The sequence below is a fragment of the Elgaria multicarinata genome, chromosome 10, assembly GCF_023053635.1.
Source record: "Elgaria multicarinata webbii isolate HBS135686 ecotype San Diego chromosome 10, rElgMul1.1.pri, whole genome shotgun sequence".
Lineage (NCBI taxonomy): Eukaryota > Metazoa > Chordata > Lepidosauria > Squamata > Anguidae > Elgaria > Elgaria multicarinata.
This window is the reverse complement of record NC_086180.1, coordinates 45,063,974-45,090,000: the sequence shown is the minus strand read 5'-3', so window position 1 is coordinate 45,090,000 and position 26,027 is coordinate 45,063,974. Positions and strand designations below refer to the sequence as shown.

The 26,027-nt window shown below is 43.2% G+C and overlaps 1 protein-coding gene across 2 annotated transcripts in view; it reads left to right on the top strand.

Annotated features, from left to right (window-relative positions):
• Positions 1-26,027, top strand: part of MAML3 (mastermind like transcriptional coactivator 3) — a 400,679-nt gene that overhangs the window by 68,021 nt on the left and 306,631 nt on the right. Inside the window, exon 2 of one of the 2 annotated variants that reach the window (XM_063136345.1) lies at positions 18,428-19,461. In XM_063136345.1, the coding sequence (XP_062992415.1) occupies positions 19,006-19,461 (456 nt within the window). In that variant the 5' untranslated portion in view covers positions 18,428-19,005. Of the gene's footprint in view, positions 1-17,591; positions 19,462-26,027 lie in introns of those variants that run through there. The other variant, XM_063136344.1, reaches the window with a different exon arrangement.

The window sequence follows — 26,027 nt, the reverse complement described above, 5'->3', positions numbered from 1 at the left end:
GATAAGCTGCAGCCAGGTGGTGATTGTGCAAATCACACCCAGGACACAGCGCAAATCACAATGAGCCACTGGGGCTTGTTTAACCCATGGTGGCTGGTTTTGATCTTGAAAACTGGATCAGTGTCTATCAAAGACATCTGCTGAAATTCTGTAATAGTGATTTAATGGGGAGAAAAGAATAGCAGAAATCTTTAGTTTAAGGTTATGGTCTCTCAACACAGTGTTGTTGAACTTTATTAACTTTGTTCTTCTTTAACTGAATTCTGTCTCACAGCCTTTTTTTGCCCCGTAGTATGTTATATGAAAACAAATGCAACCGGACAAGGAAATGAAGATAATGTTACATATATTACAATTTCCAAAAAACCACTAGTTAAAGTAAAGAATTAAGCACCTATACCCATGCACATTACAACACAGAACTATTGCCTGCCAGTCATTATACCATATTGCACTTGCAGTAATATTTCTATAGAGATTAAGCAACATAACTTGATTTGTTTTCACCCATTTTTCATTTCATTGAATAACTGTTCCAAGACTGGTACCCTGTGAGACAGTTTTAAAAGGGGGGGAAACTGACCTCTTAATCAGTTATTTTTAAAGTTATCATCAAGTCCTTAATCTGATTCAGAGTTATTGTTTTTTTTTAATTAAACCTTCACTTGTAGTGATAGTGTTCATTGTCAATGATTAAGTAGAAATGTTGCTTCCAGAAACAACAGTTTTGCGGCACCTTAAAGACTCAACAGATTAATTATGGTATAATACATTTGTTCACCTTTAAGGTGCCACAAAATTCTTGGTTGTTTTCATGGTTACCCCTTTGACAATTGCTTTTCAGAAATTCACTTAGCAGAATTAAAATTGATTTCACACTTCTGCTACTGATAATATTACAATCAGGGTCAGAATAACACATAAAACTTGACCCTGTAGTTTCTATGTTAGGCATCTGGGTTTATATCACCATGAATTTATATTGAAACCATGCAGTTAGAGACAATTCCCAATGAGCTGAGATACAGTACATGACAGTAGGTGATATGCTCCCTAAAATCTGTGTCATTTGCTAAAATATTGTGCTGTTAGTCCATTGAAGTGATTCTGAGTATCTTGACCACTAAAATAATCACTGGCGACATCAGACATTTGAGATCAGACAGCCAAATTTGCAAGACTGAAAGGATGATTTCAGATTGGTTTAAGCCCCAGGACCTCTCTTTTTAGAAAGTAAGCCATTAGGCTGCAATCCCATACACACAAACCTGGAAGTCAGTAAGTCAGTTGGGGAGGGGGTGTAGTTCAGTGGTAGACCACATGCTTTGCATGCAGACGGTCCCAGGTCCAATCCCAACATCTCCAGGTAGGGCTAGGAAATAATCCTGCCTGAAACCCTGGAGAGCCACTGACAGTCAGTAGCCCTGTTCAGACAACACACTAAGCCAAGATGGTTAAACATTTTGAGGTAACTATGATGGCTTAGCTTGTTGTGTGAACACCATTTTTCCTAACCATGGTGGCTACATAATCACGGTTTAACCAAGCTCGCTAACCACTTACTGCAAAAGGGTTAGAGGCCCCAACCAAGGCTTAGCATGTTGCCTGAACAGGCCCACTGTCAACAATACTGGCCTAGATGGACTGACAGTATGACTCAATGTAAGGCAGCTTCCTATATTCCTGCTTCTGAGTAGCCATGAACATAGCTCTGCACTGTAAATTTGACAATATGTGAAAAATCAGCAAACGGCACTGGGAGAACATTAAATATATAATACCAAACTTCTATGTGTACTATGAAATACTTGTTGTTACCCTATTAGGTGGCCCTGCCAAATAGCTATCTTCTTTCTGTCTTAATCGACTTAAAATATGGAGATTCTGTGCTCCCCTGGTGTTTTGCTACTTCCTGCTAAGGATTTTGAAAGCATAGCTGAAGCTGCAGAGCTCATAGACATTCTAATGGTCTGCTCATTTAATAACAGCATTGTGCACAAGAAGACTCAAGGAAAATAATTAACTCTGACAGTTCAATATTTTTTTGTTATTCAGGGATGATACGCTATCTTTCTCGGCTATTGCTTTGCCTTCTCCTTACTCATAGGGCTTAGATGTATTCATAAGCATGTGCCTACACAGGACTAGCCAGTGACAGGAGCATGCTTCATGATATGATGCCTTTGTGCGAAAATGCTTAAGCTTTTGTGACAAAAAATATCGCTGGAAAATTTAAGGCCCAGCAAGCCCCACTAGGAAAATCTGTTGTAGAAATACTGACTCTAGACATTGGTTCACACATGCACATATCACATAAATCCACTTCATGCAGAAGCATCTGGTCACTAATGGGAAGCAAGAATGCATTCCTGGCCTCACCACCAGCATCAGGCCTGTGTCCACAACCTGCACCTACTGTGGGAACGACTACTTATGGGGTCAAAGGGAGCAGTTAATCCAGCAAAGTTCCAGAGGAGATAGAACACTTTATACACATACTGCCAGCTCCTATTCTTCTTGGCCTTCTGTTGGTTCATTGCTCAGAATTGGGTCTTTTCCCTCCTCCTGAGTAGACCTTTTTTCCTAAGTAGACCGCTGACAATCACTCCTTCAGTGATTCGGAATTTCCCATCAGGCCTGCTGCTGGAGACAAGGGAGATTCAGGGATTGAGGCAGTACTCAGGATAGGGTCAAAGGAGTTATGGGGGCTGATAAGGCCCCCCTGTGACTGAGCTCCTGAGGCTTCCTGTGGTCTGTTGCAGGTTCTTTCAGGTCTTCCGTGGGAGTTCACTATTCTGCAGACTCCCGATCCTCTTCCTCTGGAGAGGTGTCTCCGGAGTCTGGGTTGGATGGGATACAGATATCACACTGCTTGGTCCTGCCTACGACGTTCTTACATTAGTGTGTTCCACGTTGCTGCTTGAACTGGGGTATCCGCACAACCGAGGCAGCCAGTCACACAAGTCACCTGATGTTGTGGAAGCCAAAGGCTTTCTCCCTGCTGTATAGGACTGATGTAGATTCAAATAAGTGTAGATCATCTCTAGGTCATGTACTCCATTCTTTTACTTGAGCTCATATGTACCTATTTTATTATTTTTTAAAAAAGCAAGCAGGTGACTCCCTCCCCTCAGCCTTCAATATGTCTTTACAATAAGGCTGTCCCCCTTCCTCCAGTTGTCTTGTTGACAGGATATTGCACTGGAGGTTTCACTTAGTGCAAAGCTCAGTGGTTTATTTCTTGGCAAGGAGGGGCTGAAGAGAATATATTACATTGATTGTACCTCATCTGCATTGGCTTATGATTTGCCTCTGGGCCCAATTTGAAGTGCGAAATCTTGCTTTTAAATTTCTAAGTGGTCTTAGTCCTGCATCCTTAAAAAACACATGCTGACTAGCACTTTCCTTCCTGCCCTTCTAATTGTGAACTGAGACTTTGCGTTTGAGCTTCTCTAAACACGGGAAAAATACTACACTTTACCGTGGCTTTCTTCCTTATCGTTATCCCACCATCGCGATGCACTCCATCACACACAACCACGTGATTTGTTCCCTTCTTGGAAAGGCCCCATTGTGTTTTAATGAGACAGCGCCCTCTAGTGGCAGATAAATCTTGTGATATCTGGATAATACCACAGTATCTGTGGGTTTTTTTAAAAAAATGTGTGATTTTCAGGGGATAGCATGGGAGACATCCTGGCTGTTGACGATGTCATGTAATGGACCCACAAACCTCCGTGAGTGGCCAATCATAAGCATGCTATAAATCACCTGTTTAGAGAAGCTCTTTGTGTTCCTTCTTTCTGATAAGTTTAATTGGAACATTTATAGCCTTCTCTGCTATAATTCTCCATCCAGGGAAATCCACTGAGCAACCTCCACAGTTTTCTTTTGGGAGTTGGTGAAAATATTTCTGAGGTTTATTTTCTATTTCTTAAATTCAATTCTTTTGTTTTTGAATATAGCAATTTATTTTGATTATTTCAGCTGTTTTAATTGTGTTGTAGGATGTGTGTTTTTGTAAAATAAAAAAGAGACCCAAATGTTTATAAAATAAATAAGGTTCAATCCAGATTACCATGATTTCAGGACAAAGGGGGCCAGTTTGGGGGTTTGCCTGGAAAAGTACTTAATCACAGATGTTTTTTCCAAAACAGGATCAGATCAATATGTATATTTGTGTATATTTTTTCCAGCCACGTCTAAGTAATAATCAGCAGTAGTTCCCAAACTGGGGCAATAGTACCCTTGGGTGTACTGAAGCTCTCATTAGGAGATACTTGAGAAAAATCCAGTAATGGCTGCTATTATTTCTCCCATCCCATCTATAACATGCATACATAGAATTATAGAATATGCACACAGACCTGGCATTGCCTAAAAACAAAGAAGGCCCTGTGCTGTGTAGGTCTTTGTGTATATTTGTCACATGTGGGCTTTATCACCTACACCAACCACGTGATTTCTCAAGGACTCCTCTAATCTGCTCCATGAACTTCTGTGGGGACTAGTCTGTGCTTGGATATCAAGTGGTTGGAATGAGATGCACTGAATCGGTGCATCAAGAAGAAATGGTGCAGCATTGCAAGTGATACCACTTCAATATAGAGGATTGCCTTTAGAAAATAGGGCTGTGAGACTTGAGTTCATATCTTAGCTCAGCCTTGGCTTAATTTCCAAATATAATATTTAGGTGGCAGTCAGCAAGATTACTTCTGATATGTGATTTTTTTGAGCATTCAAAGCATGTTCACATACATTATTTTATTGAACTTCTTTCAACAATCCAGTTCAGTTAGGACACTATCATTATCATCCATGTGTTGTTTCATCTATTGGGCAATATAGAATAACTTTGACTATTGGGAGGTACAGAAATGTAATAAAATAAATAAATAAAATGTGTGGATGAGCATTAGAGAGAGTGACTTCTTGGCTCAGTCTCTCAGCCATTACACTATACTAGTGGGAATAATAATAATAATAATAATAATAATAATAATAATAATACTTTCATTAATTCAAGGGCCCACAATCAGATTACGTGTTTGCATATTAATCAGTTGGGGTCCTAGTCAGTGGAGCTTTGATAATCAGATAAAGGTTTGTAGATTTGCACACACTTGTTTTATTTGGGGAGCTATTTTGGTATATTACTGTAACTAGGAAGAGAAAAATCAAATGTTAGACATAGAATTTTCTCCTTACCAATGAGTTAAATAAATGAGAACATCTTGCAACTTGAACATCTCAATATATAAATATTGAGGTTTGGAGGATATGCAAATATACTAAAGGTAATCAGTTAATTAATTGATTGGTTTAAAGGCAGGTGATAAATCAACCTTTCTTTTTCTTTCTAATCAAGTGACAGAGCCCAGTAACAATAACTATCCACCTTTGTAGAACCTGTATAAATATTATTGCTAATGATGATCAATGGCCTACTTCAGGTCTTTAGCCTTTCAATTCCATGAGTCCTGACTTAAAGGAACGTACATAAAATAGATTTTACTGATTACTGAAACAATCCTTATCAATTCAATTATATAGGCCAGAGGCCAAGGACTGTTACGGGGCAGCCTTTACAGAATATTTCTCAGGCTAGAGCAAAGTGTCTTCTCATTTTCTACCACATGACTTTGGGGCGGGGTGTGTGAGTGTTATGCTGTGAGAGAGTTAACATTGGGTTTCACGTGTCATATTAGGCTTCCAACTACAACAACCCAGACAGTGTCATCCATTGCTGGAGCCATAAGCCAATTAATCACTACAGCCTTCTACCAAAACAAGCACTCTGGAGGTTAATCTGTTATTTAATGTGGACTGAAACTGTCTTAACGAAAGCTATTTGCAACCTGTCTGGCAGCACCTGAATTCCCTGGCATGCAGTAAACTGTGGAGTTTATCCACACAGTGACACACTGTGAATGCTGTGTTGTAACCAAGTGTACTTCCAGAGGGATGGCTTCTGGTGCTAACAATCAAAAGACACTGTACAGCTATTCTGTTTTTTCTTCCTTAAGCAGACTTTTTTGTGTGAAAAGAAAACAGATGCATTAAGTGGTGGGAAAACATGGGGGAGGGTTTACAAATAGAAGATGACAACATCTGGGCACCTCACCTATAAAATTCTGTGAATGAGGCAGAGTGACTGCACAGTCAAAGCCTCCTCTGGAAGCATCCCCAAATGGATAGGCTTTATATTTAAGAGAACAAGAATTTGGCTTAGTCTACATGGAGATTGTTGACTAGCGGAAGAAGGCGGCTCCAACGTCAGTGAGACAGTAAATCCGCTCTGGATTTCAGTCTGAACTCTAAAGGAGCTACCCAAGGTGTGAATGCACCAAACTCCACACAATTTCACCAAGAGGGTTCCATTGATGTTAGTGGGGGTGGGGGTGGGGGTGGGTCTTCCAGATTACATAGTTAGAATCAGAGTAATAATAGATTGACATAAGTATATAATTTGTTACCTTAAAATCCACTATTGATTAAATACACAGATCCAGTTGAAATTGGTCTGACCGGCAATATCTTCATTTCATTTTTCAAGTCATTTATTTAATTTCTGTGCTACCCAATAGGCAGAACTCTCTGGGCAGTTCACAAAAATTGCAAAGCATAATGTATATAAAAAACTTTAACACATAGAATTTAGAAGCAGGTTAAAATAGCTAAAAACAATGGCAATATCTTAATTTTCAAATAACTGAGCCTTGTGTCAGAATGTACCTAGACATACATTCCCCCCCCACAAATTACTTGCAATGTACTGTTTTATTAAGGCACAGAAAGGTTTCTATCTTGATGTTTCAATAATTAATATTTTTAACTTGTCTAATTTAAAAAGAAACCCCAGATACATTGCTGTATGGGAGATTTTTATATTTAGCCCTAACTTCAATTATTTGATATTTAGCCCTAGCTTCAATTATTTGAATTAATGCTTGAACCCAAACATTTATGCAGAGTGCAGTCTTCCCCACATAAAGTTTTATATTAGACTTTCCAGTTCCATAATGCTTCTATTGTTGTTTTGGGAAAAACTAACTAGGGCATCCCCAAATCATTAGGTGCGTTCTGTGCAACGTAAAATCTTCAAGATTTCCATCCTATAATTTTTTCTTGCTTTAACAAAAAACTAAATAACAATGCAATCTTATCCTTGAGGTACATCCACTTGACAAAAATAAGACTGCTAAATCATCTTACTCTAGCAGCACACAAAGATATGTTGGCATAGTGGACTTACACCAGCTTAGCAGTACTATTGAGAGAGTAACTGCTACACTGGTATGTCATCACTGGCACAAGTGGGAGGGGGTTTGAAATGGAAAGAGTTTGGAGCATGGTGGGATGGAAGGTCTGTGTGTCTTTATTCATAATTCTAATCTTGCTGTGATGCCAATCTAACCTTATACATGTAAAAGAGGTTGCATAAGGACCGAATTACAGGTTATTCTTGATGCATAGCCATAGTGTGCAGCTACTTCTCTGTTTTAAGTTTTATTAATTACAGGTATGCAGGGGAAAGATCCTTACTAGAAATGCCAGGGAGGGGAGGCTTATCTTTTCCTTGCCCAGTATAATGGGTATTAAAATCCATGCACACATGGAGTTAAAACATTTAGGGGGGAAATTCTCATTGGTGCCAGTGGTAACTTTCCCCTTAAGTGTTCTAAATGCTTGTTCGTGGGGGTGGGGAGGAGTGATTTTAATGTTGATCACTCTGGTGATGGAAGATATAAGCTTCTCCTCCCCGTGCGCTGCCTTCCTGAAAAGATTCCCCTCCTGAACGGATCTGCACTAAATAAAAGTAAAAGCACATTTAACACTCCTGTTCATGCCAACAGAGTTCCAGATAACTGCACTCACTTCCTCCCAGTCACTCTCCATCCAAAAAGTGACAATGGAGGGTAGGATTCTGACAAACTTTATATCCAGCCACAGGACGCCATGCTTCCAATCGAGTAATTCAGATCATGGTGTATGGCAAAGGGCAACACCATTCTGTCCTTCTGTTCTGAGAACCTAGAGCACATGCAAGAAAATTTTAGTGATGGGAACTCTGGTGACATTTTGCACAGGCAACAATAACCAAGGCGAACAACAGATATGGGAATGGCAGCATGTGTTCTCAGATCTCTTATAGGTATCCTGCCTCAGAAGTCAAGGCACAAACAACCATCAGGAATTCCAGTTTCAATGCTGGAAGGGAAGTAGAACTGTGGGGCTACAAGAACAAGGCAAGACAGGAAAGGAGGAAAGGAGGCAAGCCTCGAAGCAGGAATCCTGCACAAGCTTCATTTCCCCACTCCCCTGCCCTGATGTCAAGGAGAGATATGGGTGTGTCGGACACCCACAGCCAGAAAGTGTCCCCGTTTACTCTCAATTTGTGATTAGGACAATCTTAACAAACCTCCTTTTACTCAATGGGTATTTATTTATAGTATTTCTAGACCACATTTCTAGACCAATCAAGGTGGTTTACAAAAGGTCCAAAACATAGAAACCATAATCACATAAAAATATAGTTAAGACTAGGCCTAAGTGCTGTTTAGACCAATGGAAGAAGTTAGTCATTGCTTTTCCATGTGATTTAGGCTACAACAATCTTATGCATACTTACCCATTGACGTAAGTGAAAGTTACTTCTGACTAGTAAACAATACACATATTAGGACCATCTCTTAGCCATGACAGTTCTCCTCCTCTGCCTTATCCTTATTAGGAATGCTGTTTCAGTTTCAGTTTGTTCTTTTTCCACGTCCATTGGCTCTTACTTTATAAGGAAAGTGATAATTAGTAATGCCACCACATTTCGTAATTATTTGGCTCCTTGGTCAAAACTTGCCTGTTCGTAATTCTCATTTGTTTAACAAGATTGGATTGATGTATTATGAATTCGCTGTTAAGTTCAGGATAGATTGCTGCAAACTTCAGAGCATGCACAGCCTGCGTCTAAACAATGCCATTTCTGCACATGTGCTGAGTTGGTTTAACCCTTGAATGATCCAGTGCGCCCACTGCTGCTTCCCTTGCTGTAGCTGCCACTGCTGTAACTCTGGCTTTGTGAGGAGGGAGAGGCCTCTGCACGTCCATCTTTTCTCCTCCATATACCGGTGAATGGCAAAATTGAGTTAAGCATCACATCACACAGGCAGGCCTTGAAAAAATAAATCAAGAAGGGGCCACATAACGTCATGATGCATGACACCATGCCACTCTACACATTTTCAAGATGCACTTGGATATTATGGGTGTATAAAAACTCATTCATGGAACAAGAGTTCATATTAAAAACAACTCCCATTCAGGCTAAAATGGGTGAATTTGTTACTTTCCGAGGAAATAATGAATTCATCCAGGGTAAATTCGCTCATCACTATACATAATGTGCGTGTGGCCGGCAATTTCAGTAGGTAGAACAGAACGCCTGGCTTTCCTCAACAAAGGTGGGTGACCGTGTTCTTCATTGCCTTGATCACTGCATGGTGGGAACTTACTTGCATTTGTGGATGCATGGACGACATGCCCCCTTACTGTAAACTTAACCTATATCCTTTTTGTGGGAGGGAAGGCACAATGGGATTTACCACAGGTGGGGCTCACATGACTGAACATTCCTCTCTCTAAAAACAACAACACCCAACCCTGCATATAGAAAATGAGCATGTTAGGGAGAAGACTAGAATGCTTTATCCTGATACCTAGTTTTCTATGTGGAAGGGTTTTTGTGTGTGTGTTTTTAATACAAAAGCATTTCGTAATGTCACACACACCCTCCTGTCATCTGAAATGACACCATCTCGCAAAGAACTAGACTTCCATCATGACTAAATTTAATTGGATCAAGGCAATAATGCTTAGTAGTTATAGAGAACAGTACTTAATGGACAGGTTAGAAATTTAATCCATAAATAATACATAAATAAATATAGCACATTTCAAGTGTTTGAAGAACCTCACACAAATATTACTTTTGTAATCCTTACAGCTAACCTGGCAGGCTAGTATTATTATACCCATCCTACAGATGGAGGCTATTTTTGGTACCTTGTCTAAGCCATTCACTGTACAATCCTATACATGTTTACTCATAAGTAAGTCACACTGTGTTCAGTGGGACCTATTCCCAAGTAAGTGCATTTATAGCTGAGAAGATTTGACCAGCTCTCTCAACAATGGGTTTATTGATGTGATTTCAGAATTGGGACCTAACATGATAGCATTTTAAAAAGTACTGTATGGCAGTTAATGAATGTCAGCTTTATGCTATCCTGTATTAGGTATACATTTACTTATTTTATATTTGAATCATTTTACCTTTTCTCACACTGAAAACCTAACAAATTAAATCATATAAAAGTGATTAAATGCTGATTAGTAGTTGTTTTTTCCTCAGTGGCTGTCACTGAAACACACTTAGGTTGCACATGCTGTCATAGCAGCAATGATGCTTTTTGGTGGTCTTATTCTAAATTCCTTTCCCAATTGGGGTCTTGCATATTTCAGCATTAAAACGAAATCTTCTTAATCAGGCAGATTTCTGTCATGACAATCACACTGAGAGCTTATGTGGTTATTTTTACATTATATATCTTTCCACATTGCATGTGTATGCTCTCTAATGTTTCAAAACTGTAACTCACTGAACAGATCCTTGAAAAAGCAATAATCTACCACAACTAGTAATTAGTGCTCTGTCAGCATTAGCACCATTAGTTTTCAAATGCTAACATCAGCATGTCCATCGTATATTACACAAGTAACTGACGTGTGTATTAGTGGCTACACTTAACACATAGTCCAGACAACTTTACCTTTACAAGACCTCCTGTATAAGCAGGTATTTCACATGCATATTTCCTAAGAAAGAACACGTACACACACATATGCACACCTGTGGTGTTACACCCCACAAGTCAGTTCCCTAATGTATGTCTAGGATTTGTAAGTCTATTGTGTTTAGAATGTTGACCTGAGTGGGTGGAGATTGAATAACTTAGGAATGGGGAGGAGGATATATAAGGGAATGACTGAGGTGATAAGGGTGTGTTTTTAAAATACTTTGGTTCGAGGGGAGAATTAGAGGATCAGGGTAAAGAGGGTTGTCTTCTGAGGGTAGTGTGCAGATAGTCAGTTGGTGTATATTAAACAATCCTGATAATAAAGAAAGTTCAAAAGTGAAGGTGTAAGAGAAAGGAAAGCATGTATGAGAAGAGAGAAAGGACTGGATGAGAGGTTTTAATAAGGGTCTGAAAAGTTTTATTATGAAACAAAGTTTGTGAATACTGAAATAAATTTTTACTCAGTTTGTTTTACTACCACAAAAATCCCACGTGTCTCCTTGGCATTTATCATCTGCAGTTATATACATATAACACTCATTCTGACATCAATTCACCATCAGCACATATAATTCACAGCGCATTATTTTATTCCTGAAATTATTCCTGTTTAACCCCTTTCTCCACATAGTTCGTAGAAAGGTGGTGTTTGTCCCTCACCCCAGGCTCATCAAGTGGTGGCGCTTAGCATGAGCAGGGAGTGTCCGCGGACAGGCCTGTTGTAAAGAGCCTCTATTAGGGCAACACCATATCTAGTTTCTGACACTCATCTCCTTTTTACACATCATAGTGTGTCAAGGAAGCAGAAGGCAGTTTAGGATGACCAAGATTATGGCAACCAGCTTGATTGATAACTGGCAAATAAAGGGAGAAAACGTGGAGGCAGTGACAGACTTTGTATTTCTGGGCGCAAAGATTACTGCAGACGCTGACTGCAGCCAAGAAATCAGAAGACGTTTACTTCTTGGGAGGAGAGCAATGACAAATCTTGATAAAATAGTTAAGAGCAGAGACACCACACTGACAACAAAGGTCCGCATAGTTAAAGCAATGGTATTCCCCGTAGTAACCTATCGCTGCGAGAGCTGGACCATAAGGAAAGCTGAGCGAAGGAAGATAGTTGCTTTTGAATTGTGGTGTTGGAGGAAAATTCTGAGAGTGCCTTGGACTGCAAGAAGATCAAACCAGTCCATACTCCAGGAAATAAAGCCAGACTGCTCACTTGAGGGAATGGTATTAAAGGCAAAACTGAAGTACTTTGGCCACATAATGAGAAGACAGGATACCCTGGAGAAGAGGCTGATGCTAGGGAAAATGGAAGGCAAAGGGAAGAGGGGCCAACCAAGGGCAAGATGTATGGATGATATTCTGGAGGTGACAGACTTGACCTTGGGGGAGGTAGGGGTGGCGACAGCCGACAGAAAGCTCTGTCGTGGGCTGGTCCATGAAGTCACGAAGAGTCGGAAGCGACTGAACGAATAAACAACAAATGAAAAGGAGGACAGGGCTCCTGTGTCTTTAACAGTTGTATAGAAAAGGGAATTTCAACAGGTGCCATTTGTATGCATGCAGCACCTAATGAAATTCGTCACAACAGTTAAAGCTGCAGGAGCTATACTACAGTTACCAGATACAAAAGAGGGCAGGGCTCCTGCAGCTTTAACTGTTGTGATGAAGAGGGAATTTTACCAGATGCTGCATGCCTGCAAATGACACCTGCTGAAATTCCCTTTTCTATGCAACATACATAGAAAAGGGAATACAGGAGCCCTGTCCTCTTTTTCATATGGGCACCCTAAGACAGTTTGACTGGGAAGGGAGAAAGATGTGTTGGAGATGCACTGCCTCCCTCCCCAGCCTGGGACCTAGTTTGGGGAGAGGGAAGGTGATGCTTTTCTAAACCCACCATCCTCCATGCTGCTCAGGATGGAGACATTTGGGTGGCAGCGGCAGTGTGTGTGCGGGTGAGAGTGGATAGGGACAGGAAAAGATCAATGGGAAAGGTAAGAGCTGAAGACACTCCCCCATGATATTTGATGCGGAGTTTTAACTAGTTTATCAATAAAATGCTGACCGTGGGCAATAGCCAAAGAGGCATTTGCATGCCCACTTATTTTGTTGCGCAAGCAGCCCCACCACCTCTTGCGCAGTATTATTTTAGCACTTCTGGGGGCAATCTGCAATGAGAGGAGCTTGCATAAGGGAGTTCCACCAACTTATCCTGATCCAGAAACAAGTGTTTCTGCTCATTTCAGTGCTTCCTCTAGAAAGCATTAAATATCTGTTGCGGAAGTGGCATGTCCTGCGCGCGCAATGGAATCAGCAGAGCCCACCACTTATGGATGGAAGGGAATTGGCAAGACAGAGGGGAAACAACATGGGTAATCTTTTGAGGCCCCTTTTCTGGATGCTTCGACTGAATGAGATGGGGCATGCGGCTACTAGAGAGAGGCACCAAGCTGCGGAATGGCCTCCACGGAGAGGCTCACCTGGCATCTCCATTGAGATATTTTCATTGCTGGGAGAAGATCTTTTTATTCTCCAAGACTTATTAGTCCTTCAATTTTAAATTAAAATGTCTTGTTGGTACTTTTTAAGAGCTTTGTATGGCTATTGATCTCTGATGTTGCATTTGCCTTAGATTTAATTTGTGTGTTTTTAAAAAAATAATAATCACATTTTTGTTATATTTCTGTATTTTATAGGATTAAGGTCTAATTTATGAATCACCCAGAGAGCTTCAGCTAATGGGCAGTGTAGAAATTAAATGTAGAAAGGTAAAGTAAGATAAAGTAAAGTAGATAGACCAATGACTGAACTCATTGCCAGCAGCTTCATAGGATTGTTCCATGCCTTTCAGCCAACCTCTCAGACCTTTTAGGAATCATTTTAATGACATAGATCCAAAATCCTCATGTAAGAAATTCAGTCATTACATTTTAAGTAGAATGTGTGTGATTCTCACGTTTCTATTTTTCTGTACAAAGTAATATGGTAATAGATATGCAAACACTGGGCCATAGTCATATCAGACTTGTTGAAGCTAAATGAGAAATGCACTAGCTTAAACTACTTTTGAATTTGGCCTGGAGTACCGTCTAGTAGTAGCATTAGAAGAGGCAAACATCTGATATTTCAAATTTGTACCTGGGTTTTTATTTGAATGTATAAGGAAATAATAATTTCCTGCCTCAAAAATCTGGTATCCTTCCAATGGTATTTGTTTTCTTATTTGAATTATGTGTTATGTTACACACCAGGAAAAAATTGGTATAACACACTGAATAACACACACATACCGAGACAGGGATTTATATATTTATATTAAAGCATCAAACAAGTTTGTTCTGGGTCCCAGAAGGATGCAGTTAATATAATAGAGTGACTAACAAAACAGAAACATTGAAATCTTTAAGCAAAACATTTTGGCTTCCGCCTGCCTCAGCTGCACCGATATGATCATGTGTCCTGTAGCCAAAGTGCCAGTTATAGAATAGAGAGGAGTGTGTGTGTGTGTGTGTGTGTGTGTGTGTGTGTGTGTGTGTGTGTGTGTGTGTGTGTGAGAGAGAGAGAGAGAGAGAGAGAGAGAGAGAGAGAGAGAGAGAGAGAGAGAGTATTTCTCCCCCCCTCCCCAATGTTTCAGGCTTTGTGACACTCTGTGTGTAATCAATATTAATTTCTGTGGCATTTTTCTTTTTTTTTACAAAATGGCTAGTCAGCTCTAGGGGGCACTACAATTGAAGTGCACCAAATACTTGTCAAAGGCTAAGTGAAATCTATTCACACCTGGTCTCCGGCCTACTTAAATGTAATTTTGCTAAAAGTCTTATTAAATTAATGTCATCCAATTAGCTGTGCAATAAAAACATTCACTCTGGGCCTTAACTTCACTCCTGAATGACTTTGCATGTCCCGAAATCAGGAGAATTGCAGAGGGAGGGAATAGAGGAGCATCCACATTAATCTTTTCAGAAACACCCTGGATCATAAACTGTCCAGGCAGGCTCCTGTCTTCATATTACCACAAGCCTGACAAGAGGGGACTGTGAAACTTGGCAAGCAGCAAACAAGAGGCAAACCACAATGGGGCAAAAGTCTTGAATGTGACATGGTATAGAAGATTTATAAATCACCTTGTAGAGATCATATTACAGACTTGCTCACCTTTATAGTCTGCCACTTGTTGTTTATTGCTTTCATATTGTTGCTACATACCATCAGGACTCCCTGGTAACAGATGGACATAAATATATGGTGTTGTTGACTGGTCCTTTTGAAGATCTCCAAGGTACAAAGCATTCGTTTTAATTATTGTATCTTGTTTCAGAAATAACACACAGGAATTGCTGGTCTCAAGAAGAGAATGAAATATAGCTACTGCTCTGATTCCTTAACCCGAGACAAGGAATCCTATATACTAATAGCAAATTCATTATCCACGTGTGGATCCTTATGTAGTAAAAAGGCACCATCCACACACAAGAAAGAGGTATTGGCAAGCTTGGGGGAACCACAAGGTTTGTAGAGATACAAAAAAGCTTTAGAGGGAAAAGAACCAAAGGGTGAATAAAAAATCCCCCAAACAGCCCAAGCTGAGCTCAACAAGCTAGAATGCTGACTGACCCAGGAGATGGGGGCAGAAAACCAGGGGGAGGGGAAATGGAATGGAGTAGCCTGGAAAAAGGGCATGGCTGGCTGCCCAGCTAGATTTCTGAATGGGAACACTCGACACTACAATATAATGGCTGAGGTCGGATGACACTTTAGGCAATGGAGGGAGGGGGGAATAGGCAACTCAGTGTGTTATGTTGCCGGTACTCCCCACATGACATGTTGTCCTGCCCCCTTTGCACGGCTGAAAGTCCTGTCATCCTTCAAGGCGGATGGTGCTCCTCCCTCAGTCCTTCCGGCCCTATCCCATCATGCATTGCAAGTTCTGCTCGCTGCACAGGAGTGACCGGGGCGCTTTCAGCCACCTCTGCTGGAGAACCCCTATGGCCAATGGGAATAATGCACGGTACACGCAACAGAGCCCGCCACACAACATTTTAATCAACAAGTCTCCAGATAAGCAACGGAGCAGTCCGCTGGTTTTCTCCATGGGTTAAATGGAAAAAATAGTGCACCATGAGTTGTATGCCCGTTGTGTGTGCCCCCCAACGACACGATAAGCAACACAACCAACGATTGACTCTTTGCCCCGCCCCCATTGCTTATCGTGTTGTCCGAACCCAGCCAGCTTCTAACCTGGGATCCAAGAAACTGAAAAATCCTATACTGCCCAGATGCTGTCTAGGGGACATAGGATTGTTTCCTTAATAAATAAATAATGATTTGGGATAATTTACAGGAAAAAATGTTTGCACAATTCTGGAGCAATCAAACTAACATGATGCCTACAGTCCAACACAGAGTTAAGTGAATATGCAGCAGGAGTCTAAGGGTAGCATCCAATGTTAGTCCTACATAGAGAAGACCCATTTAAATGAATGTGACTTAAGTTAATCATTACTAATTTAAGTCCCATTCATTTCAATGGGTCTACTCTATGTAGGACTAAAGTGGGATACTACCCAAAGCATGTTTACACATAAGTAAGTCCTACTGAGTTCAGTACTACTGAGTCCACTAGTGTTGGATTGCAGCCTTAACTTCACTGGAACTCTCTGTTGGCTTTTACATATTATCTGAATGCAACATTATCTTGTTGATTTAATGTATTTACCTGTGAAGTGGGCTAAATACCCAGTTCCCCAGTTATTTTCATTCTAGCATTCTTAACAACTCTGGATGGAAAGATCCACTGTTTTCTTGGAAAAAAATGTTCAGCCTCTCATTGTTTTCTTTTTTTAAAAATAGAAAGTTCAGACCTGTTTTGGGATGGTACCCAGCAACCTTTGTTTGAATCATTCTCATTTTGCAGTAACTTAAGTAACCAATAAATATGAGTGCAAAAGGTGAATGAGCTACTTATTTGGTTTTTTGCCTGCTAAAAAGCTGTACAGAAGTATGTATTTCTTCCATTCATAGCAAGTAAAATTAACACTGGTTCAGCTTCTTGATTACTTTCAATTAACTGGTTTCACCAATGAACTGTAGAGTACTATGCAACTTCACACACTATGTATATTCCAGTGATCATTCCTGGGGGTGGGGGGCTAGGGATAATTTAACTTCCTCTTTGGTCTGATTAAATGGTAGATTCCTTGCATCACTGACCTGGTGATTTTTTTTTTTTTTTTACACACGTTACTAAGGTAGAAAAATACATCAGGTAAGTTACTCTCTTTCAGCCTAACCTTCCTCACATGGTTCTTGAGAGAGTAGAAATGGGAGGAGACAGACTTCTGTTTGCCACTTTCAACTCCTTGAAGAAAATGCAGGATAAATAGCAATAAAGTGGCATTAAAGGAATAATAAGAATACAATTTGTGTGTGCCAGTAGGAAATACAATGTCAAGCACCTAAGTTTTAGCTAGAGCCGAGATTGTCTTTAAGTAAACCCGAAAATAAGTTTGGTCAAAAACAAATTGCAATTAACTCCCAAGCGACGGAGTTAAGGACTGCGGTGCACAAGTTATTTCGCAATGGATATTTTGAAACTGGGGAGGGGGAAGCTTGTCAGGGTTAATTTTAAAACCAGCCTCTCCTCCCCCCCCCTTTTTACTTTTCCACGTGGAAAAAGGTTCTCCGGCAAGGCGAGCGCTGCAGCTTGCCTTTCCCCTTTGGTGTGGCCACGCACAGGTTCTACAACATAATACGTAACAATTTAGGCTAACATGATACACAGCTTCAGCTCGCGCTGAAGCTGAATAAGGAAACCGGACACAAACAGCACGCATATTACACACACACACCCACACGCGACCAGGTCAAAAGTTGACTGCCTCGCCAGCTTCCCCTCGGATCTTTCTGATTCCGTCCTGGACGTTCTGATTTTCCGTCCAAGGTAACAAGTACCGTGAGTAGGAGCTGGAGGGGAGGACTTAGGTGGGGAATCGTCGTGTCCGTTCCTGCTGGCTAAAGGTCCGGGCCGGATTTTGCACCTTGTCCCCGGGTCTGCCTCACGGCCTGGAGGAGCTGCTGCTGCTGTTTATTGAGCGCTCTTGTCCTGGTATCACTCCGCTGGCATGGAGGAGGAGGAGGTGGTGGAGGAGGAGAGCACTTGATCATTGTGATGGTGGCAGGAGGAGAAGCAGCAAGCAAAGCAGAGCAGAGCAGAGCACTAGTCTGTCTCTTTCTCTGTGTGTGTTGTGTTAGCAGCAGCTCGGCGTACGTTTTGCAAATACTTCAGCGAGCTACTTTTGCGGATTGTTCACGTGTTGACTTCCCCCAGCTTGAGGATTTGCTTTTAAAGGTTCCTGTTGAAAAATACAACTGAGCAGCCAAAGTACTTTTGAGAACACGGTGCGGCATAAACACCCAAACTTTTTTTCCTCCCCCCCGGAAAGAAAACACAATAAGAAAGCGGCGTTGCCTGTCTTCTGATGGTGTGGAGTGTGAGGTTGGGTGTGTTTGCGTGCGTTGTGTATGCCCGGTGTGTGCCTGCCCTAGGTGTCTTGTGAGTGTGTGAGTGTGGATATAGAAGTGTGTGTGTGTAGAGGTTCCTGTCTATATGCACGCATGTGGGTGCGCGTCTCTCTCCTGCTCTCTTGTGTTAATACATGGGGGATACCAAGAAGGTTTTCGGTCCGGAATCTGTTTTGGAAATGATGGATTTAAAAGAGGGGGACTGATCTGATCTCTCCTCCCTTGGAGTTTGCAACCGAACTGCTACTGATCAGTTTGTTGGGATTCCTTCTGTGTTTGTTGATTGTGTCTAGCGATAACCTTACAGCACCACCTCCTGGGTTTGGGCTTTTTGCTTTTCTTTCGGCATTTTTGTCCCCCCCCCCCTCCCTGCACGCCGGAGAAGATCGACAAGGAGGGGAAGAGAGGGGATTTTTTTTTTTTTTTTTTGCTGTTGATGGTTTTGTTTTGTTTTTTTAAAAAACCGAACAACCCCACACATTTTGTTTGGGATCTGCTGTTTCCCTCTCCATGGTCCGTTAAAGCGCGTCCCAACAGGAGGACCCCGTGTTTGTGCCTGGTGTGACGCCCGCGTGTAAAAGGAAAAAAAAGTTCTTCCAAAATAGTGTGCACGGGGAAGGAGATGGGGGATTTTCCAACCCCCGCTGCTGCCGCGAATGGCAGCAGCATTTGTCTCAACAATAACCTGAGCAGCAGCCTCGGTGGGGCCGGTATCGGCGTGAATAACGCTCCCCACGGCCCTCCTCCCGGTAACAGCACTACTCATAGCGGCGGCGGCACTAACGGGAGCAGCGGCATTCCCAAACACAGCACCGTGGTGGAGAGGCTGAGGCAGCGCATTGAGGGCTGCAGGAGGCACCACGTCAACTGCGAGAGCAGGTACCAGCAAACCCAGGCTGAGCAGCTGGAGCTAGAGCGAAGGGACACGGTGAGCCTTTATCAGAGGACCCTGGAGCAAAGGGCCAAGAAAGCGGGCACCGGCGGCGGCAACAGCAGCAGCAAGCAACAGCATCAGAGCAAACAGCAACAAGATGCCGAGTCTGCCACGGCCGAGCAGAGGAACCACACACTGATCATGGTAAGGGGGCGGGCAAGGGGGGCTGGAGGGCGGCTGCTGCTGCTGAACACTTGTGGGCTGGCGCTCTCTCATTTGGAGTTCTCGCTTCTCGCCTGAACGGATGTAGGAGTTTGGGAGGGGAGCGAGCGAGCGAGAGGGATGCTTGGCTGAAACCGGGGAATGGGCGGAGAGAGGAAACTTTGGTCCTATAACTAATAAGGGAATCCAGGAAGCAAAATGGACTGTTTGAAGGGGAGTTGAAGCCTCTGCACTGGTGGGGGTGGCCAAGGCAGGCTCGTTCGCCCTGCCAACTCCTGACAGGCTTCTGAAGGAGGAGGAGGAGGAGGCTTCTCTCATAAATCGATCACCCGAGTCATGATTCTTCACCTTTCCGGCCCCGTTTTCCTCACTGTCGGCTATACAGACCAATAAATGATAGATAAATAATTTGGGCCTTTGGTGTTTCACACGTTGTAAGAGAGCCGCGTAATAGGGAGCATATCCCGGAGCAGCTCTTCCTAACAAGGTTCCGCAACACTTAGGCATGCTGTGAGATTGCGGAGCAGCGCGGGAAAGGCCGGGGAGAGAACACGCGCGCGTGTGCATCCGCAAGCGTAGGCGCGTGTCTGAAAGGATGCTCGCTGCCTCTTTAAATCCAGCAGAGGGAGAACTCGTGGGCTGGCTTTGCCGAGCGGGAGTGACAGCCCTCAGGAAGAAAAGTTGGGCAGGTTCCTCCTCGACTAAGCAGCCTGCGCGCGCGCGCGATTGTAGTGTGCAACAGCCCAATCAAGTCTCTTTAAACTAGCACCAGCCACTCAGCAGCAGCCTGGGCTGGGCTTCTTCTTTTTTTATTCTAAAGTTTCCTTGGCCTTTTAAGAGGCTTAGAAGAGAACAGCAAAGGGGAGGGAGCTAATCTGCTGGTGGCGTAATGACTACTAGTAGGAAGTGGCGCTTCAGACACACACCCAGGCTGAGCTGATGATTAAAGGATAGAATAGAGTAAAAACCCAATGGGTCGCAGAGCTCGCCTTCAAACAGAATGCATGCCCCATAGGTGAAGTGTCCCTATTCAGGCTTTTCTTGAAAACCTTCAGGGAAGGATAGTCCGCTGCTGAGTCAAATCTATTAGGACACACACACATATCCCATCCCTCTATAGTGTTTAACCCCTGGTCTATTTTCCTGGCTCCCCTTCGACAAGGTCTGCGGGGGAAGCCGCGAAGCGGGGGTCGGCCTGCTTTATAGATCTGTTGTCAGTAATGCTTCTTGCCTGCCTTCTAGGAGGTGTAGCTGAGTAAAAGAGAATAGTTTGTGGGGGAGACTGAAATGTTACGCCTTCAATGCACGGTGATTTGGGGGTTGCCTGCCGGAATCCAGGCTGAACTCGGGGCGGCGGGCGGCCATTCTTTATGTAGTTTGCGGTCGTGCTCTACTATAGCTCGGTATCTGATAAGCATGCGTTAAGTGGGAGCAGCAGGATTGCAATTTTTTAAAAACTTCTACTGCGCCCTAGCAAGCCAAATATTAAAATATAACGCTCTTTTTTTAAAACTAGCCTTTCGATAATGGCTTCCAAGAATGAAATCCTTAATACACTTCTTGGGGGAGTAAGCTCCGTTGAACAGAGTGGAGACTTACTCCTGAGTAAGAGTATGGGTAGGAGCGCGCTGCGAACGTTCGACCAAGGAAGGTTTGACGTTCCTTCCGGAAGACAATCCCTGAGCCTGGGCAGCCGCTTGCGCAACGCGCTGAGGAAAAGCATGTGCCTACATATGATCGGGAGGGTGGGCTGAGTGGTGGGGGTTCGTGGTCCATTTGATTTCCTCCTCCACCTAGGGCTGGGGTGAGAGGCGGGAGCTGCCTTGTTCTTAGCCGGGAGTGCGTTGGAGCAACTCTGCGGCTGCCCACCTTCGGGAAGCCAGACCAGCAGCAGCAGCTGGCGTCTGCCTGACAAAGCCCGTCCCTCCCCTTTGAAAGTGGGTGGGAGGCCTGGAGGGCGCGGACTGACGGCGGGGTTAGCCGCAGTGGCAGCCCAGGAGTTTGGGTGGGTGTTGCGGCGACAAAGAGGCGATGGGGTGGCGGGGGGGGGGGGGAGAGGAGGAGAGAAAGGAACTGTTGACACTCTTCCTGCTCCAGAGCCTGCTGCCGCCTCCCATGTCGGGGACTCTGCCCGTTGCGCTCTCGCTCCCTCCCCGTTCCTTGGTGCCGCCTCAGTCCCTCCCACCGCCGCGCGTAAGGCCGGCTCAGTCGCGACCCGCAGGCGGAGCCCGCTGCCCCTTCCCCCGCCTCCCGCGAGCGCCGCGGCGCTTTGTCTGCCCTATCGACCGCTCAATGGTGGGGGTGGGGATGAGCTTAACACGACCCAAATTGCGCCCCTCCTGTAAGCAAGCGCGATACGGCGCGCGTTCCTCCTTCTCAGGCGTGGAAAGACCGCCTCGCTCTCTTCCCCACCCCCCAAGCTCTCTTTTCTCTCTAGGCACTGGCCGAGAAAACGAAGCGGCTGCCGCGGCTGCTGCTTCGTTTCCAGGGTCGAGAGGGAACGCCCCTGTTGGAGACGGCGGGGCATTTCTCCAGTGCAGCTCGATGGAGGAGGAGGAGGAGGAGGAGGGGATGAGACAGGCAGATAACGCGCTCAGCCCCCCCACCCCGCATCTACCCTTCCCCTCCGACCTGGCGTGCGAGCAGTCTGCGGAGAAAGACACACGAAAAAAGGCTCACAGGGAAGGAGGGAGGGGGAATAGGCAGGAAGAAAGGAGACAGACGGACGAGTCGGAGAAAAGCACAAAGGGAGGCACCTGACTCGCAAACAGGAAGCCGACAAGGCTCCGTATAGATGCCGCCGTTTTCTTGACCCTGCCAGAAAATAGAGGCGCGTCTGAAAGCTTTCGTTCCCTCCTAGGATTGGGGCTGCACATATTCACAGGCTGCTTCACGCTCCTCTCTCCATTATGGGGTGTGTACTTGCAACACAGTGTAGCGCCCTGAGGACTTGGCCAGTGAGTTCATACAAACAAAGCTTTCACATTCCAGCCATTCTCTCGCTTTTTCCTAAGCTGCGGTACTGACTCACTAGCCAGGGAAACAATAGTTTCCTTCTCCATCTTTAGATTGCAGATGAGATTTGGGGCCATACTTGTCTTTGCTGAATCTCCTTATCATGGACAGCAGATGCCTTACCATGGTGGTTTTAACTTGCTTGGCGGGTCAAGTTTCTATCCTGTCCCTCTCAGGAATAGTTAGGTCCACCAGCAATGATAGCGCAGATGTTGTAACATCTGTTTTGATCAAAATGTTTGATCTTCCTTGATATGTTATATTAAATAACATTCTGATATTTCAGTTATATTCTTCACTTGAAATTTAATCATCAGTGCATGGTTTATATTAGGATCCAAAATACTTTTCTTAATGTTTAATTTCTGTTGCAGCTTTGAGCAACACTATCCAGTTACAGGTCATCTCTTTTAATATTTCTGATTATTTAAGGTTGCAATTCTATAATGGCCCTCAAAGGGCTGCTGAGGGTCGGTGGGTCATCCACCCACTAATGCGGTTATGGTTACCTTCCCCAGTGAACTCAGTACACCTTGCTTCTAAGTACTCATGGAAAGGATTCCACTGCACATCTTTAAAAGACGCCGTGGTTTAAAATTAATTGTATTATCCATGAAATTCATAGTTAGGGGCATTTCCATTAAACTTTTTGAATAATTGAAGTACCCTGTATCAATGTTTGTTTTGCTGTTTAATCATTTAAAGTTTTATTTACAGCACTGTAAATAAGGGTGAGAGTTTTACTGATCAGATAGATAATCAAAGAGAGAGAGAGAGAGAATTTCAATGACAACACTGGTCATGATTTGCATGAAGACTGAGAGTAAATTCTAGATCCCCCTAAGGAAGAGCAGAAAGTTGCCAGAGAAGTGAGAGTTCTTTTACAGTATCTTTGAATCTGGTTTGTATGTGACTTCATAAACAGGAAAGGAAGAAGTGTGTCTTCCCTTTTCCTCTTAATCAGTGAAACGTGAGCAGTGGTGAACACACACTTCCCCAATTGTTGTGTTGGTTGACAATGCTGGGAGAAATGGGATAGATTATTGCAGGCCCACATGTCTCTGTTCTCCCCTTTTCCTAACTCTGAATAGAGAGAAGAATAAGTTGACTGTAAGCGCCATCACACCGGGGGTTAACACGGTCCCTACCTTCGCTTCTCTGCCCATGTTTTTATTCCTCAGTTACTTCCTCTTTTCAAAAAGGAAGTACACAATGAGCACGAAGCCCATTGAGTCCGCTGTTCTAATGGCGCTGCTTCTCCTGCACACAGCAGGAGAGAGCAGCAATTCCGTGTTTAAAAATACATCGGACTTAACCAGAGTTTTTTTTTGTCGCAAAAGGAAGGCCAGAAGGGGCGGAAGGCAGAAGATGTCATGTGAGGGACCTGAGCAAACTCCATGAATGCCCAGTAACGAGCATGCAATAAAACACTCGTCGGATGGAACTTTTAGCTGAGCTGTTTTTATTTTGTTTCAGTTACTCTTGGGAAGGCCTAACCTATCCTCCACCCCAAACTTAGGCTGCAGAATATTTTGAGAAACACTATAATGTAGGCTTACTGAATAGCTGATAATATTTTTAACAGCCAGACACTTTCTTTGTGCCAAAGGCGTTCAGCTCAAACTTGCGAGTTAATGTCTGGGGTTCCTGGAATCTTACTATACCCTGCATGAATGGAGCAGGGTGCAGCATGGTATCTCATATAAAAGCAGTACAATCTCCCAGGTCGTACTGCATGCAGCATTTTGTCATGACCATCTCTCTAAATCAGGAATGAGGGAATCTGTGTCCTGCCAGATATTGGACACCAACTCCAATCAGCCACACCTAGCCTGGCCAGTGGTCAGGGCTGTTTGGGACTTGTAGTCCAACAACATCAGGAGGGCACCAATTTCCCCACCCTTGCTCTAAATGGAGGCATCTCTGCTTTTCACTCTCCAACAGTCCACACAGGTTGCTACATATGGCTTTGCTCCTAGTTCTGCTGGGATGGCAAATCTATCTTTTTCTGCCATCAAGGAGGATTTTGGAAAGCTTTTTCAGGATTTCACAGAAGCTGTTCCTCATTTTTTCTGATTAGTTGATGCTCATGTGCACATTTTGCAGCATGAACAGAAAACTTTTTTTTAAAGCTATGCCATTTAAAGTCAATAGGTTCATTTTATATCACCCTTTCCAGAATAAAGTTCATCAAATGTTTATCACTTTTTGTCACCTTTCCTTGTCATTTCCTTAACATATGTTTCTAAGGTGGAGACAGAAAGTGTCTAGACAGCAGAAACTGACTGTTTACATGGAAGCAAGTCCTTGTGAGTTCAGAGGGACTTATTCCCATGTCAGTGTGCTTTGGACTGAATTGAGGACAATGGTCCATCCTACCAAATGACCTTTTACCAGACGTGCACTGTTATTGAAACTTTGAAAAATCAGAAGAAAAAGTGAAATAGCCTGCTTCAGGGAAAGTTTTATTTGCTTAATGCCAGTTAGAAGAGGTTGGTGTAAGTCTGGGGTGGAAAACCTCTGCCCCACCATTTCTTGGATCTTCTATTTAAATATAGCAGAGAAATTGCGAATTTAGGGAACATTATACCCAATTAGGGATGTACAGCAAAAATGTTTTGAAGTATTATTCAGAGTTTGTTTTATTTCTAGCCCAGTCTTAGTGAAAGCCAGTTTTGTTTTTCTGTCACAGTACTGGATGTTCTTTAATGCTGTGTTAATAGTTGTTGTTTTAAATCTACATGGGGGGACACTTGCAACCCATCCAAACTGGTTCTCTGATCATCATCAGGCTACTTCTATGAAACATCAACTCATTATTCCCATTCTTAGCGAGCTAATCTATTTTCTCATTTCCCACTGTGTTGAGCATATAATTCTTGCCACATGCATTCCAGATATTTGGCAAACATGGCTCTGTATTACAAGCCTTGAGAGTTCTCTTCTGTTAAATTAAGCCATCTCTGTTATAATCCATTATGGTTCTGCTTTTCAGTACTGGAGTTGCAATTTGTTGTGCTCTAAAAGGCTTTTCCTGTAACTATGTCTTTGACCCCCTATACTGACAGTCTTATATGTATGTTCACTCAGAAGTAACTCCCACTGAGGGTCAAATGAGATCTGATGGCAGCAGATTCATTTGTTTAAACCCGCATCAGGTGCACTCATGTAGAAACATGAGGTGGTTGGTGGTTCAAACTTAACAAAAGGGTTGTATGTCTCCTCCCAGGTCTGGGGCTTATCTTCCCACATCTGCATCCCCACTCCCTCTCCCAAAATCACTTTTTCTTCATCCAGCTTTCAATATCCATAATGAGACCTTGTCAGAGAAAACTGCCTTGGGAAAAAGCCTGCTGGAGGTAAACTGAGAGTAGGGAGAAGCTTCTGCACTCTTCCACCCTTGCTAGTAAAGTGCACCCTTCACTTCGTTTCTACACATGACTGTGGCAAATATGAATGTTAACTCATGCATCTGCCACTCCTGTATCTAGTTTGACCCTGAGTTCAATAGTTCTTATTCCCAGGTAACTGTT